The 22,391-nt window shown below is 35.9% G+C and overlaps 1 protein-coding gene across 7 annotated transcripts in view; it reads right to left on the bottom strand.

Annotated features, from left to right (window-relative positions):
• Positions 1 to 12,846, bottom strand: part of slc4a4a (solute carrier family 4 member 4a) — a 54,123-nt gene extending 41,277 nt beyond the window's left edge. For 3 of the 7 annotated variants that reach the window (XM_047818668.1, XM_047818672.1, XM_047818673.1), the window contains exons 1-2: positions 12,410 to 12,596; positions 6,164 to 6,237 (exon numbers count right to left, since the gene is read on the bottom strand). In XM_047818668.1, the coding sequence (XP_047674624.1) occupies positions 6,164 to 6,237; positions 12,410 to 12,429 (94 nt within the window). In that variant the 5' untranslated portion in view covers positions 12,430 to 12,596. Of the gene's footprint in view, positions 1 to 6,163; positions 6,257 to 12,409; positions 12,597 to 12,711 lie in introns of those variants that run through there. The other 4 variants (XM_047818671.1, XM_027138500.2, XM_047818669.1 and 1 more) reach the window with 3 other exon arrangements.
• Positions 12,847 to 22,391: the final 9,545 nt, after the last annotated feature.

Genomic DNA, 22,391 nt, shown 5'->3' with positions numbered 1-22,391 from the left:
TCAAAGTTAAGAGGAAATCATTTGTTTAGGAGCAAAAATACCTGAATATAATCTCTGTAATATAAATGCGAGTTGATCCAAACTCCATTGCGAATAACACAAACCAGAACCATCTTACCTCTGCTCCAGAGTGCCACAGAAATTCTCAGTATGAGAAAAACTACGAATTATATCATTTTAAAAAAGGGTTTACAGCCATTTAGCCTTGCGATAAGCAATTCTAACAGAGGAAATGACATACAAGACCTTGAGGTCAGCAGCTGGGTGTCAATTGTTTCCTCATGCTCCACTGGGACAGCCATTTGGTGTTCTGTCCAAAGTGAGGATGTAAATAAATGCCAACTACTTCCTTCACAAAGTATACAGGAAATGGCTTCGTCATTCAAGAAGACATCCACAAAAAAATGGTCTGCTCCTCGTTAAAAGGGCCTGCGACTGACCGTCTACGCAAATATTTTAACTGGGGAAAGGACATCAGGCTTTAGCAGGTAGTGATGAACTTTAGGTGCTTAGGTTCTTCTCATGGGAACATGTTCCAGCTTTCTGTGCGTAACCTTTGAGGATGTACAGAGGCACACAGATGACACACTTCTCAAATCAGAGTGAGATGATGAGACGAATAGTTGACCTTAGAAAAGCTAGAAAGCACTGATTGTTTTGTTTTGTTTCTTTTTTTTATTAAAACTCCTTATGGAGATTTCTTATCATCATGCACACAACAGATTATTTATCACACTGGCCTCCACACTGGAAACATTTATCATGCACATTTGCAACTGTTATTCTCTAGGCTATGTTGAACTAAGACTTTATCTTTAATGACAAATTATATGTTTTGTATGTGTTCCTGTTAGAAAGTTAGTCATTTGAAGACTAACATTATTTGCATTTATATAGAGACTGCTTTCGGGAACCAGAGGCCGTGTGTATTTAATGTAATGTACCGCAGTAAACAGTGGTCATTTCATGAAACAAACCAGGTCAGTAGTGAAATAAAGCTTGTGAGTGAAACATTATCGGAGCTTATCGAGCGGCGTCTTTGTTCAGCTTGCTTTCCAGAAACGATGGAACAAACAGATAATAAATAAAGGTTTTCCATAAAGCTTGTAACTTAAGCTTCTTCTAAAGCTACATTATTTACCACTACATTAATTAAACCATACAGCCATAAAGTTACAACCTGAGTAATGTTAGCAATGTATGAAAGTAAGTAAGAAATTTGTTTAAATGTAAAACTAAATTGATCATCGTGTAATGATCAAAAATAAATCCACAGCCATTAGTGACGATGAAATTTAACTTCATTTGCTAAATGCTAAAGATCGACTGAACTGAAATAATCAAACCTTCAGTCTCATGTATGAATTACACATCCTAAAAAAAGATTAAGATAAGATAAACTTTATGGATCCCTGCAAGAAATGTCACTTGTTCCAAGGGTACAGAATAATAAATAAGAGCCATCAGTGGTAAAGTACAAAATACAAAAAAGTAAAGTAGATAAAAAGTAAGAACACAACACGAGAAGATAGACTTAACAGTTCTAACATTGTTGTTGGAATAATAACAATTTAACAAAGGTAGAGCAGGAGTAATTAATGCATTAGTTCATTTTTGGCCGTATAATCCTGTATAATCCTGTATAATCTAATAATCCTTAGATTCTGCAAATTAATAAGTAAATACGTAGTTCTTAAAATAATACAATAAAGTTTAGAGAGCCATGTTTGAACCTGACATCATCAATAGCCAATTACTTATAGTCACATATTAAATAACTGTATATTTTTACAAGCATTAATACACTTGTATTGCAATCTAAACACTCTTTTCAGTCAGTGCATATATTTAATGAAACACTACTTATTCGCATAAAATGCTGAATTATAAGGGGTACATTTTCAGCTTTAGCTACTAAGTATTTACAGTATTACTAAGTATGTACAACTGATTAAGTGTGATATACTAATCTTTAAAAGTTATTAGTGATTTATGTACACAGTTACTGCTGTACAAACCATGTAGTTTTAGATACAGTATGTTACTTTGTACTAAAGTCCATTTTACAAAGTACATTATACATTTTATTGCCACTCACTTACCTATTAAATATTAAGTGCCTGCCATGTTGTTAAATAAACTGCCAGAAGTAGGTTAAAAATCCCTTTTCATAGTTGACAAAAACAGCCAGGAGGACATTAACCCTGATATTTTAAAAAGCTATTTCAATGCAAATTAAAGGCAATCTACATAGTCTACTAAGCCCTGTTAAATGTGATAAAGTAAAGGTATCACATTTCTCCAAGCATTTGAAGTCTTACTCAACTTATGATGACTTAATGATTAGATCTGAGCCATCAATTAACAACTTGATTTCATAAATATTATATTAGATAACAAACATTAACTGTTGCTGGGTCAGAAATTATGCAGTTTATGCAGATTAATTGACCGAAAAACAGACTGCTTAGGGTGCTTTTGCATCTATGGTAGATTTGTTATTGGGGAAAAGAAAGGTTTATGGGGCTCTTGCCTTTGCTTCCAATCAGAAATGTGTTATAAATATAAAATGTTGTTTAATGTTGATGTTTAATGTGTTTAATGTTTTAGGATGTCAAATATTGTATTTCTGAATGCTGGATTGTTTTCAAAGCTGCATTTAAGAATGATAAGTTTACTATCCCGGAATTAAATCCAATGTGAAAACATGGCGGTAGCTAAAAGTGAAACAGTTCTAGGCATGTGCTAGGTAACCGATCTGCGAAATGAATGACTCAAGTAGAAATGTAATGGTGCCAGACATTGAATGAGATATAGTGAGGAAAACAGTGAGGGAAAAAAAAGCAAGATGTAGGAAAAGAGGGGGGGAAATCACATTGATGGCAAGTGTGTAAAATAAGGAAAAGGGAGTGAATGTGAAAAATGGTAACAAAAGAAACAGGGAGGGTGGAAGGCAGCTTTGTACTAGACATCCTGTCCATTTGGGCAAACCCATAGAAAGCAGTGTGAATTAAAGTGGCACACACGCACACAGACTGTCAGTGGTGAAAGTTAATTGCCAGAGTCTGGCCAAACACTGCGGGCTTCCAGAGCTCAGCACCTCTTGTTTCCCCAAATAACAGATCTGCTGGAACATGGGGTTCCTCAAGAGCAATACAGATACACACTTCTCCAGCATGCTAATGCATTCACAGTGTAGTGTCTATGACTATTATTATAGTATATATACAATAAATTGTGTCAAAATACACCTTTCTAATAGTACCATCAACAGGTCTACAATGTCTACCAATAGCTAACGGCAAGTAATCTGATTCTTTTACAAATTATTTCACATTTCCGTTCTTATTCTTGTTTTTATGCTTCTTTTAAAAAAATATTCGAACCAAGCTAAATATCCTGATACCTGTTATTGAGAAAACCTGTACACCTGCTCGGTCAGTCATTCAGTATGTAAATTATTATTGTAGACAGAATGGGGTGAAAAAGAACAAATATCCTGACCTGGAAACAATGACTACAGTATTTAAAATAAATCAAATATATCTAATATCTGAATATTGGTAAAGTTGCTCACACATAAACAGACCTTTATAACTAAAATTAAATTGAACTGAATTGAAAATAATCAAGGGGGGCACGGTGGCTTAGTGGGTAGCACGTTCGCCTCACACCTCCAGGGTCGGGGTTCGATTCCCGCCTCCGCCTTGTGTGTGCGGAGTTTGCATGTTCTCCCCGTGCCTCGGGGGTTTCCTCTGTGTACTCCGGTTTCCTCCCCCAGTCCAAAGACATGCATGGTAGGTTAATTGGCATCTCTGGAAAATTGTCCGTAGTGTGTGAATGCGTGAGTGAATGAGAGTGTGTGTGTGCCCTGCGATGGGTTGGCACTCCGTCCAGGGTGTATCCTGCCTTGATGCCCGATGACGCCTGAGATAGGCACAGGCTCCCCGTGACCCGAGAAGTTCGGATAAAGCGGTAGAAAATGAATGAATGAAAATAATCAATCTTTACAACTGTGGTGAGTAGAAAAGCATGTCAGGATGCAAAAGTTGAATTGTATGGAAAAATCAGTACCTGGATAACTTTCAAGCATAAAGATACAAAATATTTGCTACCTCCTATCACTACCTTTAAGCAAAAAAAGCACATAGAGTATATCCTGATTTTAACAGGGTATAGACTTATAAATATTCACAGCTCAACTTCAATTTAAGAAAAAAAACAGAATTTTTTTTTCCATTCAGTTAGTCATCTTTAGTAGCTTCTGCATTGGATTCCAGTCCACCAAAGGAACCCATGTACAAACATTCACACCCTCATTCACACCTAGTGAGAATTTAACACAACCAGTCCACATGCCAGCATGCTTCTGGGAAGTGGGAGGTGACCGAAAAACATGCACAGAAACTCCACATGGGCAGTGCATATTTATATCATAAGAACAGGACAGAACATTGACCAGCTCCATAAACGTGTGTCCATTTTTATTCTTGTCTTATGAATGAGAATGTTTTGTCTTGCTTATTGTTTTTAAATGTAATGCATTCCTTCAGTATGGCTGACACATAAACTCTCGTGCTCAAGTATACTTGGGGGCTAAGTAGAATAGGAAGCGTCCACCAAAAGTGTTTTAGTTCCACAACCTGGGAACACTCAGTATTCTCTGACAAAGGGAAGCAGGGAGGAATCGTGTGAGAGTTCATTGAGAGGTGAAAGGAAAAATCACAGCCATATTACAGAAGAAACCTGGATATCAATATTAATCTAATCTCATACTAATTCTCTACTCATATGAGAAGATCCTTCAGGACAAATTGAAAACAATAAAAAAAAATTTTAAAAAAATGACCGACCATTGCAAGACAACCTTGTGTGTACTGACAAAGTACTTAAGCTATGTGTTTTCTTAACAGAAGGCCATTAGTTTTTTTTTTATCCCAAACCCTAAAATCTACTATCAAGACTCACTGACATTTCAGCTGTTTCTATAATGCAGCCTTTGTAGCTGATAGTGCACTGTAAACATTAGTAGACATGAATGTGAGCAACATTCCCATTGAATGTTAGCATCTGCTAACCGCTAACTAGCCTATCAGCTAGCTTAAAATGATGACATGATGCATGGAGGTGACTTTTTTTCCTTCTAATGCAGTATAAATGGTGATGTTCATATTACAAGCCTTATTGCTTTATTGCGTTTTTATATAGCTCTCTTGAGTGATATTTTTCTAACAGAACTGGTCCAAATTGTAAAAAGTTTAGAAACAACAATGGCCATTAGTTATGGCTCACAGCATGCGACTCAACAATCAGTGAGCACAAATAAAGTAAATATGAATAGAAACCAAAGACTGCTGAAGGTCAGCTAACAGCTTGTCAGAAGGTGATGAATAACAAGATTCTGTGGTTGTCACTATAACTTCTGTGCTAATTACAATTTAAGACGTCCCACACACACCTACACAAAATCACACGCATCTAGCCAAAGCTGGCACAACAACATACACATACAACGGGTGAATCGGATAAATAACCAATCTCAGACCCATTAACAAGCCTCTCACATGTTAAGATTAATTCCAACTGCTGTTTTATCAAACACTAGCATCTGGGATATATAGTATCTCTTAGCCCTAACAACCTGACAACTAAAGATATCTGAATGAAATGTGAACTGAATTAAAAGCTATACATGTACACACATGTCTAAAAAGAATTCTGATTGTACTTTTTAATTCTGTTCATTCATTGAGCAATTTAAAGAACTTGGTACAGATAATCCTGCTTTGGGAGGAAAATTTGGGTGTAACTGTTATGGCTCATTAATTATAGAGCAATTTAAAAGGAGATTCTGGGATTTAGACCAAAGTCTAAATAACATTAAGCAGACAATGCCATATGTTATCTGTTTGCTGAATGTTTAATACTAAAGGCTGGGCCAATAATTGGGCTTCATAATTGCTGAAAGTTATAATGGCGAACTTTTGTACTGAATTTAAATATTCTGTAGATAAATAAATATGAATATATATCTTTACTGGGTTTGTTGAGCTACAGTAGTAGCTAGATAACTTACAAGGTTAACTCAATGAATGTAAAAAAAAATCACACTTTGACATGAATATACAATCTAGTTAAAAAAAAATCATTTTAAATATCTTACCTTCAACCTCCTCCTCATCACACACATGTTTGAGAAAGGATGCCCCTCTGTCCAACACGGCCTCGTCCTCCATCCTGTAATAGTAGAAGAGGAAGAAAGATTGCTCGCATTTTTCTTCTAAGGACAGCATGGAGCCATAGCTCCTCGGCTGGTTAACCTGCAACATGTTACCAGCCATGTTTCCAGGTTAGCAGCTCACACTAACAATGATGGCGTTCTAGCTTTGGACCTGGATCTAGGTGAAGGGGAGTTAGCAGGGGGTTAGATACTGGAAGGACATGGGAGGGTAATCCATTGGATGGGGGCAGGCTGAGAGTCCCTGTTAGATGCTAATTGACTTTGATGAGCCGCAAAGGATCCACGTGGTCAGAAAACACACTTAGCAAGCTTAGACTCACATGTTGCATAGAGGGAGATGTCCTCTGACCTAAATAAGGAGACACACATCCGAACACACACCAAGAGAACAGACAGGTGGGTTGGCACATGGCTGACGTGCAATCGTCTACTCTGTAGGATTAGGTGAGCTTGTTTTGGGGGTATAATATAGAGCTCATTTCCGGTTCCAGGCTTTCTTATAATAGGTATAGCAGACATGTAATACATGCCGTTTACTAAATAATATCTAGCTCAATTAAAAATGAAGGAGGTTCAACTGAAAACAAAACACTGTGTCTGTGTAAGAGGAAGGTAGACCAGGATTCATTTCCTATAACGTGTGCTATTCCACTTAAACCACAGTTATTTACCAATTTTGAATTTATTACTGAACAACACATGGCACGTGATATTTAATGTTATAGAATAAAGTATTTCTATAGGAACGTGCTCTTCATAATCTGTCAAAATCAAGCTTTAAATACTGGTGGGTTTTAAAGACTTATAACACTCAACATGAATATTTGCTCACTATTACTTTACAATTCCTATAACTTTACTGTAGTTAGCGAATAATATACTCGGGTCTGTCACAATAAACATTGCAAATATCACAACAAAAACAAGGGATTTAAGGGGGTTGTGGTGCTTTTTTACCTTCTCTGTAAGACCATGACTGATAGATGAGAAACAAGTCCAATAGCAGGGAACAAAACCCAAACAATTTCAAACCTAAACACTCGGATCATTTGAACCACTCAAAGAACTTTCCTTCAACGACATGCTCACCTCCTCAGATTGTGCACGCCAACACTCCTTCTAAAAAGTGCTTATGAGGCCATTTACGGATCCCTATTTAAGCTTAACTGTTCAGTCTGCAAAGAAATCTGCATAGAAATTGCCTTGCGTTAACCCTATTTTTGTTGTGAAACAGCTATAGGCAGGAGTGAAGCTGTTCACTCTAAGCTAAAACCCAGTGGTTAGGAGTTTCCTTGCAGGATATGACACGTGCAACTGTGAAATTTTTTAAGTGTAAACAGTCCAAAGACCAAATAATACAGTCATGACACAATGCCAGTGTTGCACATACAGTAGTAGTATGTTATTACTAGGTACTAGTATGGTAGTATGGTACTCTGTATTATTTAAACTGAGATTTCAACCATCTCTGTGACCTACTTGTGAATAGATGTGTTCACTATTGCGTACTACTGTCATTTATATATATGTAATACATCTCAAACTGCTGCCTCGTGGTTTATCCAACTCAACCAACAAAACAGCACAGAAACGTGTTAATCCTAAGTATATGGTTTTATGAACGTATATAATATATAGCGGAGACTTGTTATCCTTGGGGGATTGAGGTATTTTTTTTTTGCATTCTAAATTTCAGCTGTGTATTATCATATAAGTAAAATTCCCCATGATGACCTGTTTGGCCAAAACTCATAAAGTAACATTATTAAATCCTCAACGAGAACAAATAATATCTTTTGTATTGTTGACCTTCAAACCATAAGTCCTTGATATAAAAAGAAAAAAAAAGAAATCCAGGCCACTTTTTAGTGTACATGATATTTGTAGCCGTTAACCAATGGTACAAGAACCAACAAGCTTCGACAAAGTAGGGTAACATAGCAAGCTAGCTAGACACAGTTAGGTTATATTTATCAACATTTTTCTATAAATATGGAATTGTTATTCATAACAGTAAGCATGTCCATAACAGCAAGATGTAAATAATAGGACTTGAAGTTAAACCTCCAGTTTATGTTCATTTTAAAAACACATTATTCAGTAACTAGTACGAATTATTCAGTAACTAATAGAAAAAGATGTAGTTAGAAGAGTGAGGAATGGAACTCTGAACCTGATGACATATCCTGGGGTTTAAACTGTCACAAGAAGGTATTTTTCTGCAGGTTTGTTTGAGGTTTTATTTGAGCCTTGCTAAAGCTAAAGTCTAAAGTCGTATCAAAACAACTGGCCTGTCGGAGATGAGCATAGAGCTTCCATACAATACTGAATTCAAATGTTAACAAAAGCTGTCCTCGTGCTGTCTAGAGGACAGAAGAGCCCCAAGCAACAGAAACGCTGCTCACACATGCTGTCTATCAACATCCTGGTAACGTAATACTGAACGTCATCACAAAGCGCTGTCATAATACATATATGTAAATGTAATACTTGTGGAATTAAGTATGTATCTCCTGTAAGTATATAAGGAGTGAGTATATAAGGAAGTGGTAGCTCATGGGTTAAATTGTTGGCCTACTGATCAGAAGGTCTTGAGTTCAAATCTCACCTACCATTCTGCCACACATGGGCCCCTGAACATGGCCCTTAACCCTTGATTGCTCAGCTATATAACTGAGATAAATGTAAGCTGCACAGTATAAGGGTGTGTGCCAAATGCTGTAAATATAAGAAAGTGGCAGTTTAAAATTTATCTAAGATCTGGTGTAAAAATCTATTTTATTATCCAATCAAAATGGGAGAAACAACAGGGTTGTTCAGTGTTATAATACCTAGAATATGTACCTACAATATTCTAGGAAACCATCTTGTGATGTGTTGTGATACTGATAAATCCTTATAGTTTTAGACTGAATCAGCATGAGTCTAGTTAACATTTAAACACTTTTGCTCCTTCATCGTAACCGAATAATGCTAGAGAATCAACACAGCCAGGAAAGATGAATCTGTTTGATCTGATAGCAGTGACTGAACCCCGAGACACAAATCTCTTCTGTGTTCCAGATGCAATCGGTCAAACTCGTAGAATGCGTTTACTTCTTAAAGACTGCACAGCAAACTTGTCCTTATGTCCCTGTCGACAAGATCATCAGAGCACCTTTTCCTCACTGAGATTCAGCTAAAGATCGTATGTAATGTGTCAAAGTCTTGAGATTTTAACTTACGAGTGAAGAAGCATTTCTCATGAAAAAAAATATAACAGAAGTTGCAAAAAGGACAATTATCAGCTGCAAAGTTAATACATTTTATAGCTCATAAAGGTATTGCACAGAGCAATGTTTCTTCTAAACCAAGTGATAATTCCATTACATATCAATCAATTTAGTTAATAATTAGATTTTAACTGAAACAAAGTTATAAAACTTCTGACTAAAATTCCCACATCATCACAGACAGCATTATTCAGTAACTACAGCAAATTGCTGAAGTACACAGAGTTATGCAAGGAGGGTATGTCAGTCTGAACCTAGATTCTTTCCCTCATACTTCTCTAAGCACTGTGCATGTAAGAAGAGAAGGAAGTAGATGAGAGGGAGAATGAGCAAGAGAGAGAGAGAGAGAGAGAGAGAGAGAGAGAGAGAGAGAGAGAGAGAGAGACAGAGACAGAGACAGAGAGAGAGAGAGAGAATCTCAGAGACAAAGACAAAGAGAGACAGATACATGGATAGAAATGTGTGTTTGTGTAGGTGTGTGTGTGTGTGTGTGTGAGAGAGAGAGAGAGAGAGAGAGAGAGAGAGAGAGAGAGAGAGAGAGAGAGAGAGAGAAATGAGTCTTTGCCACATGAAAGAGAGAAGAGAGAGAAAGTGAGAGAAAAAGAGAGAAAGAGAAAGAGAGAGAGAGAGAGAGAGAGAGAGAGAGAGAGAGAGAGAGAGAGAGATAAAGAAAGACAGTGAGAGAGAAAAAATGAGTCTTTGCCACATACAGTACACACTTCTCCTGAGTCAGCGAAATGGCACAGAAAGGCTATTACTATGGAATAACTGTTTACATATAAACAGCAAAGCTTCCGAAATTGCTGTTTCCACAAACTGTATCAGTTCCCAGAGAACTTGTGAATGCAAACATGTCAGAGGTAAAATTTCCTAACTAAAACTACATAAAACATAAAAGGTATGCATTTATGACAATTTATTAAACATGCAGGTGGACATGTCTAGGGCATCAGAAATAAATTATTAAATGATTTCTGTGTTAAAATGTTAATTAGGCACATGATGATTCAGTCCATGATATATAATCATATCACACTATGATATATCAGTATCACAGGACATGACATCATAAGATGGTTCCCAAGAATATTGTAGGTAGGTATTCTAAGTAACACTGACAAACCCTGTAATTTGATTGGATAATAAAAAGTATAATCTCAATATTATTATTATTACTATTATTATTATTATTAGTAGTAGTAGTAGTAATAATAATAATAATAATAATAATAATAATAACAACAATAATATTGTTATTCTTATTATTATTGTTGTTCTTGTTTTGTTATTGTTATTATTAATAATATTATTAATCATTTCCATGGATACAAGCACTAATATGAAGGTCCACATGTATCGATTACACCTCCGTGCTAAAAATACTCAGATGTTTTCTCTGGCCCTCGCTAGTTTTCTGCCTCCCCCAAAACTCCAATGCCATCTATGGAACAAACCCAGAAAAAACAAGCCTTCTGCAGGCAGGACTGCCGGCATTAAAGTTCCCACTGCCAATGTGTGCCAACAAGTTTAATAACAGTATACCATAATCCTGCTGAATGTGGCATGTTGCCTCATGTTAGCATTCATCCTGACAGCAATGAAACACATCCACACAACTTCAGTAAGTCTCTGAGAACCTCAGGGTGAAAAAAAATAGGCATGCACTGATGACTGGAATATAGACATGTACATAACATTCTAAATGTACATTGCATTACACCTGAACGCACAACAACAGTGTCACAATTGTTGCACTCCTGACTGCAACTACCGTACACACTCCAGTTCTCATGTCAAGACGTGGCTCTTTCTCTCTCTATGTGAGTGTGTACATGCATGTCTATGTGTGTATGTGTGTATTACACATAAGTGCTAGCTCTCAAATTAGTTATGGTTTTGTGTGTCGGTTCTAGTTCTGAACTTGTATCGCCGTCAGATCCTTTTACAGCTCTGTGCTGGGATCACATTCTACTTTCCTGTGCTGAAAGCCATATCTGCATAGAAATCAACCTGACAAATCAATGAAGTTTAAAGTTTTAGGATCTACACAGATGAAAGCTCAATAAAACAAAATCAGCTAATTTAAGGAGTAACTTATTAATGTGAAATTGGCAGTTCTTGTTTAAGGAATAATTTATTAATGTGAAATTGGTGGTTGTTGTTGTTTGGTTGTTGCAGGGGAAAAAAGAGGTCACTTAAAACCTGTCACGTTAATTATTCAGTGTTTGACTATTTTGTGGGAAATTCATTTCAAATCAGAGTTGTATAGGAGTCAGTCAACTAATTCTAATGCCAATTCTTCAGCTGGTCATTTGTTTAAGGGTTGAGATATAAGGATTTTAAGTAGAAGCTCGTTCTAAAAGTCAGACTCAGGAGCTGTCTTTGAGGCAAGAAAAGCAAAAAAATGAACTGTTGCTTAACTTCCGTCTTAGGTGCTTTTTTTAGTCGATGTTTAGAAATCTTCAATACAAAGCGTGAGGAAGTACATTCTTACGCAACATGCATATAATTCTATATCACAGAGTTTTCTAAATATTTGCATTATTACATCAGCTCTGCTGTGCTGAAACATTAAAATCACCTTGTATGATCTTTTACACAATGCTTCCACAACCATTTACTCAGAAATCTTCTAGGTGTTCATTCAGCACAATGCACAAGCCTTAAATGACCTGAATATTAAATGCAAGTTCAGTTACATGATAAAGAACTTCAATCTCATGAATGCTCCATATCTGTCTGTCTCTCTGTCTGTCTGTGTGTATAAATATGCAGCATATTTGGACTCCATTTCTAAAATTAAACACTGACTGTATTCATTCAACCCAGGAGCTGTTGCTGTAACCTGAGAGTAGAATTTTTGAACATAGCACACATGAATGCTGCGTTCACTTACTTGGTCTTTGCCCCGCTCATGTTTTTTGTATCTTGTCGATCATTCAGCTTTAGTCCAGCTGGTCTTCTTTCCTCTGCTACAACAAGCAAAAGAAAACAATGACTTCCTGTACATATGCACTTGAAAAGCGAAGTAAACACATGCAGCGGATTTCATATGAGCTCAATATTACTGGGGAGCAAAAGTTCACAGAGACTAACAAGGATAACAACAAAGGGGAGGAGGGAAGAGGAGGAGGAGGAGGGGGGACGAGAGGAAGATTCTACATATACATTAAGGCAAAGATATTTAAAAAAAATTACCTTCAGTGTTTTTTTATTTATTTATTTATTTATTTATTTATTTATTTTTTCTTCCGCAGACCTTTAGGTCGACACGTGAACTCGCACTTTTCCGCTAAAGCGCGTGAAGCCTCGACGTCTCCGGTTCATATTTGAAGCGTCACTCATCCGAAAACGTCACGACAAGAAGTGAGACGTCAGAAGAGGAAAAAAAAAAAAAGAAAAAAAAAGGGGGTGACAGCGCGAGCTCACCTGTGTAGAGATGAGAGAGATGATCCTGTACAACAGACAGGTGAATAAACCACACAGGAACCTACTACTACTACTACTACTACTACTACTACTACTACTACTAATAATAATAATAATAATAATAATAATAATAATAATAATTAATAATAATAGCTGTAGTAATAATTATAGACTATTATTTTACTCACTTCTAATTAAACACTCTTCTCACTCTCAGCCATATATATATATATATATACTCTGTAAATTTACTCTGTATATTAGTTCTGTATTTGTCACAAGGTTGTTACTGTGTATTCTTCACTGTCAGATTAAGCCTCTTTATGCTGAGCACAGCGACCCCTATCGGATATACTAAAAATTCTATTAAATTCTGTTGTGTTTTAAAAACATTTAAAAACATCTATTGTGTTGTTGTTGTTGTTTTTTAAAAAAGAAAAAAAAAGAAAAAAGAAAAAAGGCTTAGTGAAAATGCACTTTTTTCAAAGTGTGGCTGTTATACACAGACCTGTGAAGCAGATCTCTGGGGGTTCATAATTATTTTTTGCTTAATTCCTTAACAATCTATCAATATCTGACTTACTATTTTTATTTGTATTACTCAGTTCTTATAAATGTTTGCTTTTATGACTGGTCACAAATCAAAATAGATTTACTTTGAAAAAAATGAACAGGCTGGTAAATAGTTTGGCTTGATGCTCATTAGATTTGTAAAATAAAAAGCTGTAATACTTATAGTACTTTAAGTAAGTATCATTCAACGGTAAAACGGATTCGGGGCAGTGTGCAGGTCTAGTCTGTGGTTACTGGTGTCACTGACAGTGTTCAGTGTCTGTCACTGATGTAAAGCACAAAGCAGATGTATTAGATAGAAATACAGACTTGTAATTATATAGATAGATATACAGAGAGATAAATGAATGAATGGATAAATAAATAAATAAATAAATAAATAAATAAATAAATAAATAAATAAAATTATGGGAAAGAAAAAGAGGTGGTGCAATTTTGATAATAGTGTAATATCTCATAATCTCGTTCATAATGACAGTTATATATAGTGTATATAGTTAGATAATTTGGGACATGTTTTCATATCATAGCTTTAACCTTAACAAGCTGTCCATGTGGGTCTGCTATTTTTAGTCAGAAAATGCCTAAAATATATTAAAACATGCTGTAAAACATGCAAGTGTCATAGCCATAACTTACTCAAAGAAGTAAAAAGAAAAAAAATCAAGGGAGTTCTAGAAAGATATTAGTAGTACTAGTAGTCATAATTATTTATGAAATGTTTTTTCTTTATTAAACATTCTGGCCGTAAGGAAAAAGCAGTTTACTCTTTTTTTTTGCCCATAAGACGTGCTATAAATAATCAGACACACAGACGTTTTTTTCATACCATTCTAAAAGTGAATTCCCAATAAGAAGTTTATTTTCTTAATCTAATTCAAGCATTAGAAATCTAAATTTGATCCCATATAAGATTTTGTGTACTGTTAAACATTAATATACTGCACGTCTATTAGTCACAGTGGTTTAGTGTTCAATTTAGCCTGGACATCGAACTGAGCTGAGTCATCAGTCTCTTACACACTTTGTTGTTGTCAGTTAAAATAAACTGCATATACTGAGCTTCAATGTTCTGAGTTCAATACAAGCAACAAACTACACATTTTACAGAATTGAGCTTTGTTGTAAGCGAGCATTGTGTCTAACGAATCAGTGAATTGCATGTATTAATGGTTAGCACTCAGTACCTGTTTCGGGATACATGAGTTCAATCACATTGCACTGTGGCTGAACGCAACAGTCCTGCCAATATGTCGACAGTGCAACATATTTATAACTGTATTAATCCTGAGGAGGAGAATGTGTCCAGGTTAGCTTTAGGTCTAGCTAGGTCTCTGAAGCGCTATGTGGAACTGAGCAGCTCTTTGTGTACTTTGAGAAGCACTACACAAAGTGTAGTCCACTGGATGAAGAAGGGTCCACACAAGAATACACAAATGCAGCTTGAGAGGTTCCTTCAATGTATGATATTGCTCCATCCAAGACAACACTGCAGTGGTGTCAAAATTTAAATTATTTTTATTGTCAGATTTTACAGATTGGATGTTGCTTCATTGCATGCAATGTGATCTGTGATGAGTTCTGTAGTGATTCTCATCCTCGGTCCATTAGGGCACTCGGTCCAACTGAAAAGAATGGTTCTGAGTTTAAATGTGAACCAAAATGGCATGCTGTATGAGGTCTGTCATGGTCTTAAGGTAACATCATCAAACACAGATACAATTAAGGCTAGGTGCATCAGAATACAATAAATGTTGAGTAGATTATAATCAATTATAGAATTTGTGCAAAGACAGCATATACAATATATTGATTAAAAAAAGCTCAAGGATATTGAACATATTTTAAAGGAAACACAATAAACACAATAAACATGCCTAATGCACTCTAATGCATTATCTCACAGCTATTAATCCTGTGCATTATTACTAAGAGAAAAAGAAAGCTATATCTGCTATGGGACCTTCCATGTCCTCAACTGGACTTCTGTTTTGAGTGCCACCTTCCTGCGGTTTGGGATTGAAACTTTCAATCAATCTATTATGGCACACTTTTGATCCAGGATAACTTTAGTGCACTGTCTCATGTTAGACTCAGCTCCTATTTGAAGTTCTCAGTCTGTCATGGCACTTAAAGGAAATACCCTGAGCTCATATCCTTATTTTAGGGGTCTGCTCTTTGAGGTGTAGCTCTTATGTCACACCAACCATATCTAATTGCATTTTCAAGGTCTAAGTAGCACGGCAGGCCATTTCAGTATTAGAAGTAGAAAGTCGCCTCGTAGTTCACCGATCAATAATTTTAACTGAAGCACATGAGACATGCAAGGCTGTGATTTACCTCCCAATATTTTTAAATGGATTTGCATTTGTATTCAGGTATTCTTCCTGATTAAATTATTTAGCGTGGTAATGTTATGGTATATAAGAGTTGGAGGGAATAGGACAGACAAAAATTAGTACTTTAACTTTTTTTTATTATTTAGAGTATTTTTTTTGTATCATAATTTTTTGTAATGTAGGACATTATGTTCTCTTCCAATGACTTTGTATATAGTATGAACTATTACTTGTATCTCAAAACTTTTTTGGACCCCACATGGGATTCCATCTCACTGTACAGGCCTCTCTCCACTTCTGACTGAAACACATATTAAAAATGTAAAGCTCTAATCTCTACATGGCACAGCACCAAGTTACATCTCAAACCTCCTCTGCCCTGGTCCATGTCTAGAGCCGCAAACAATTGCTTTTAACCGTGGATGAGAGTTTTTCCCAAGATTTTAGAAGAGTGTTCAATTTTGTTCAACTCATTTCCAGACATTTTAATATAAACTGTAAAGTCAAATAAATACATTGTAATTTTCCCAGGTTTAAGAGTCTTACTATGATCTTTAGCATCCAGAAATATGTTCTGCCTTCTTGTATTTAATTTTAATTGCATTAACCCACGTTTACTGTCATATACAGTATGCAGTGAGGTCCCAAAAGTCTAACTACAATGAAAATGTGAGATTTTTGTTTGGAAATTAAGAAAAGGTTTTAGAATTTTGAAATATTAAAAACAAACAAATATATCTAATATTAAATATTCAAGATTTGCACTATTTCTAGGTCCCGTTTAAATATAAACAAATAGGTGATATTGGTCAGATGTTTAATATCTCCTGTCATGTGTTCTGATTGATTGGATCTAAAACATTTCGTAAAATTCTGCATGAACTCGTGGAGTCCATGCCAACTGGAGTGCACAATGTCATTAAAGGGAATGTACCAAATTCTAAAAATCTCTGAAATTCATGTAAATATCAGACATTCAGACATGAATGTAATAATTAACTTAATCTAATGTGACCTTAGTTTAGTAGTTAATCTTCAATCAGGCAATTAAGTCAATTTCACTTCAGTCTGCAAAATGAGCTACCAGTGGGTCAAAATTGGTGTGTGTGTGTGTGTGTGTGTGTGTGTGTGTGTGTGTGTGTGTGTGTGTGTGTGTGTGTGTGTGTGTGTGTGGTGTGTGGGCGCAATGCGTTTCCTCCAGGTTCTCCAGTTCCTCACACTTGTCCACCAGATGGATTGATGATGTGTGCATGGTGCCAGCAGACCAACATTCTAGTCAGACTGTAGAACCTGTGCAACTTTGACACAGATAAAGCAGTCACTGAAGATGAATTAATGGAATTGATTAAACTATTCCATTTTTCTGAAGACAATGTTTAAGCTTGTTGATATCTATTGTAGCAAATAGCATAACATACCATTCTAAATAACAAAAATAAATATTTTCAATCTCATACCCGGCTCGGTAACCTGCATTGTGACAGCACGTTATCAGATGGCTGACTCATTTCAGTGCAGTGCTCATAGTGACAACATGTTCTGTGCGTGTTCTTTATGAACAAAGAGATGCATATTACTACAACGTGCCTCATCAGGCTAGGAGGAGATGTAGGCCACTAATCGGTCAGACAATTAAATTGACAATATGCTTCACAGGCTTGTCTGCACTATGAATAATTAATGAGAGATGAGCAAACAAAATAAAAAATGCAAGAAAAGAAAACCCCAAGAATCAATTACCAGTGACTATGAGGGAATATAATGGTACAGTACAATACGATTCTTCTTACAGTGCCCTCAAGTATGAATGACATTATTGGCAACAAACAAACAAACAAACAAACAAACAAATAATACTCTTTTTTTAAATAGTCTAGACAGAATTTTGAAAATTTAATGAAAGATCAAGGCAATGGAAAAAATGTTTTTATTTGATTGATTGATTGATTGATTGAATTATTGATTGAGTGATTGATTTATTGATTGATTGGTTGATTTAAGCTTCCTAAAAGAGAACTCTGCTTAAAAGAGGTAACCAAAGACCTTATTAGATTTGACCTTTTCCACTAAAAGAGTAGTTTACAATTACATTTACTGTTTCTACCGGACACCGTTGTCCAGAACGACTTATAGAAGATTATCCAAGGAAGTCTATCAAAAACATATCCTACATCACATTAGTAGAATAGTTAAAAACTCTGTAATGGAGATTAGAACAGGCTGAAAAGAAACACACAAGTCAGTAGTTTTTAAATACATTTAAGTACTGATTCAAGCTCTTGTTGAAGAGGTAGTCCTTTAGCCTTTGTTTGTAGACAACCAATGACTCAAGCAGTTATGGCAGCAGTGTCATTCAAAAAGTGTTTATTCTTCAAAAGCATAGACTTATCAGGCAGGTTGAGAAATGTTTAAAGGTTCCATGTAAAAACAGCCATTTAGAGATCTGACAGTTAGGAAATCATAACTAGGCGTGACATAGTTTAGGTGTCAAAAGGCCAGGAAAGCAGTTTAGCTTGTCTTTCTGTCCTTAAATCTAAACATACAAGCTTTCAGTCACTGGTGCAGAAACTTAATGACTAAGCCATCTGTTTATTTGAGCCTGCATGGCTTCCATGGAAGATGGAAAATTCCTGAGCCAGAAGTCCTACAGTATGTACTTCAACAGCTAATGCTCTACTTTCCTTTAAGCATGGCCTCTTCTGGAGGAATTTCCAGATGGACAGCTTGAACGCTTGGGGGGAAAAAAAATCATATTTGTGCTAGAGTAAACGTAGGGTGAACCCTCTGACATCAACATCTGCAATTTCCATAACAATTTAGAATGAGTGTAGAACTTCTTGGACTAACACATTTAGACTAAACACTGATTATTTAGAAATTTATTGTTAAAGTAAGAAATTTAGCGTATATCTTTAACTGTGAATAATGTCGTGTGAGACAACACAATAGTAGTTACACTGCTAAAACACAATATTAGATGCTGGTCACTCGCCAGGAGACAGATGCAGTATAGCCATCTGGTTATTTGGTATTTTTATTATTCTACAATGTTTCATTTGACAAAAATCCCTCTCTTTAGCTTCTGTTGGTGAATTAATGAAAAATGATGCTTGATGTGCGAGAAATATAATCTGGTCGACTAAAGTTTTGCAGAATGATGACGATTAAAAAAAAAATCGCGATGCTTTCTGCAAAAGCTTTTCAGAAATAATTTTTATTTTAGTGGTAGTCACTACGTTTAATCACAGTGGTATTATATGGAATTTAAATCGCAAATTTATAGAAAGTCAGAAGAGATAAACTGATTTGCAATGTGTCCTACAACATAGTCAATATTCCACTGATGACGCACGGACTGATACTAATTCTGTGAAAAATCAGGACCAGGTGTGACCATATGACTGCATTTCTTCAAGGTTGACCTGTGACCGTACAGATTTTTCACACACACACACACACACACACACACACACACACACACACACACACACACACACACACACACACACACACACACACACGCTCATCAGAGCCTGGGATGTACTAAATAGTGATCAACCATTAGCTAAAAGGTTGCAGGTCTCCCACGCTAGGCCTTGTGACCATCAATAGTGTCCTTGGCGTGCAGTCTGATTTAGTGGCTTTCTACGTGGAGTTAAAGTATTACTTAAAAGATCTGATCGATTGCTGAGTTCAGAAACATGTGATAATAATAAACTCAAATCGCCTCAAAAGAGATGATACTCAAGGACATGAATGAAAAGTCATGCTTTCTGTCTGTGTTAAATATTTTGGAGAGCTTCCTTGCTACCTGCTTATTCCAGTCAACTCAATGTGGGCCTACAGAGGAGAAGGTTTAATAACGCAATATTGGAAACAAAAACATCTAAAGGAATAGTTAAGGACTCCTAAGACTGTTCGCCGTCAACCTCAAAGCGTTCTGACACACCATGTGCCTCTGGGCACATTCCTCAGCTCAGGCTGAATCATGAGAGCAGAGCATAATGTTCTGTAAGAGTACAGGCAGGAAACGATGCCAAAACCATCCTACACCAAATAAAGTGAACCTGCAGCAGCCTGTATAACAGGCTAACAGAGTTAAGCCCTACGTCTAGGTTAAGAAAGTCTACACAAAGAAAAAAAGAATCATTATTTTGTCAAATTTGGCCTAAAAATAGATTTTTTACTTCTATAAAAACAAAAAACAATTAATAGGTTTAAGGCTGATTTCTTTCTAGCCCAGTCTGTACAGTTGTTTCTAGTATTTAAATGTGGTGCAGTGACCCCAGAGGTTAATTTATTTAAACTCACCTTAATGACACACCCATAATACGCATGAAACACAACAGTGAGTGTGATTACGGTTGTAATAGGGCCAGTAGAGGGTGTAACTGCTATTAACTAAGCGTGAACAAGGTGGATTACAATGTCAATCACATTTTTTTCAACACTAGGAGAAACTTATCCAAATATCCTGTTTATGAGCTGTTTAATGACCAGGAGAGATTTTCTGTGTTACAAGGAAAACAGTGTGCATGTATATGTATAGATGAATATGTATAGATGTATTTGTTTAATAGTTTTGTGCATGCGTATATCTGTATGTGTACCGTAATAGATTTGTGTGTATGTGTATATGTGTAATAGTTTTGTGCATGTTTATATTCATATGTGTAATTTTTTTTATGAAATCTTTTTGGCCTTTTTATTCAATATGATATGACTCATTAGACATTGAAATATTTCCCCCAAAAATGTTCTGAAACAAAGAATAGCGTTCATTTCATCACTGGCGGGGTATGCAGACAGTATATCATGTAGGATAAAGATTTATAACAGTTATCTCCTTCACAGGAGGAATGTAAAGGATATCTGTGCAGTGAAGTCTAGCATGAATGAAACCCTACAATAAAAAATTATTGTATAAAATAATACACAATTGTTCAAATGGCTCATTATCTAATAATTAATTTTCTAGTAATATTAATGGAAATGTAATATATGAATGCAAAACACTTGTCATAGATCATGTAGAAAAATGTCTGAGACTAAAAAAGGTTTGAAACTATAGAAAACTTGTCAGGAAGATATTTTATGGGTCTCAGTTATATTCAGTGAGCCGACGCCCTCTTGTGGCCAAATTACTCGCCACAGTAGAAATACTTCCACTTGGCTAAAGTTTACAGAAGCCCTGAACCACAAGATATGAAAAATAATTCACACAAAGTGCTTTGTCATTAGTTTATCTAATTATCCCAACTTAATACTTTTCTCACTTTTATTCATTGACTTATAACCCATAAACATTTATTTAAATATTTTACTGTTCATATTTCTGAGCAACTCATTTTTTTTACATATTAATTCTAATTCAACTTCAATACGTTATTTAAAAATCTCACATTTCTTGCTTAAATAACCCAATATTTCAAGATGGTACAGCATCTAATATTTTGACTTCAACATTTTTCCCCCCATTATTTAATTATTTTAGTTTCTCATTACTTTCACATATCTTATTTCTTTGACTTAACTTTTACATTTTTTGACAGTAATTTTTCACAATTAGCAAAAAGATTTTGTAATTATTTTGACTTTGCAACTGACTATAATAACTTGTTAAAAGATATGGAATTTTGACAGCTAAATTATCCAAAAGCTAAATAAAATCTAATGAGCCCATACACGTACACACACACTTTGTGTGTTTATGATTTATTTTCATTCATTTATCTTCATGAACAGCTTTATTCTCTTCAGGGGTAGGGATAAGGATCTAGAGACATCCTGCAAGGGAAGCCAATCTGCAGGACACCATGAACACATCACATACAGGCACAGGCACAGGCACAGACACACACACACACACACACACACAAAGACACACACACACACAAAGACACACACACACACAAAGACACACACACACACAAAGACACACACACACACAAAGACACACACACACAAAGACACACACACACAAAGACACACACACACAAAGACACACACACACAAAGACACACACAGACACACACACACACACACACAAAGACACACACACAAAGACACACACACAAAGACACACACACACACACACACACACAAAGACACACACACAAAGACACACACACAAAGACACACACACAAAGACACACACACACACACACACAAAGACACACACACACACACACACACACACACACAAAGACACACACACACACACACACACACACACACACACACAAAGACACACACACACAAAGACACACACACACACACACACACAAAGACACACACACACACACAAAGACACACAGACACAAAGACGCACACAAACACACACACACACAGACACACACACAAAGACACAATTTCAGGTAAACTTCAAATTCCACAGCACAAGAATGCTTTTGAGTGAGAGATGATCAGAAAACCTGAAGGAAACCTACAAGGAGCCACAGGAAGATGATGTGAATCACCACACTAACAGTTTAGATTTGATTAACTAAAGCATGTGCGCTTGTGTTAGCTGATTAC

This window comes from Tachysurus fulvidraco, chromosome 9, assembly GCF_022655615.1.
Source record: "Tachysurus fulvidraco isolate hzauxx_2018 chromosome 9, HZAU_PFXX_2.0, whole genome shotgun sequence".
In the NCBI taxonomy this organism is placed as follows: Eukaryota; Metazoa; Chordata; class Actinopteri; order Siluriformes; family Bagridae; genus Tachysurus; species Tachysurus fulvidraco.
This window is presented reverse-complemented; position numbering and strand designations above follow the sequence as displayed.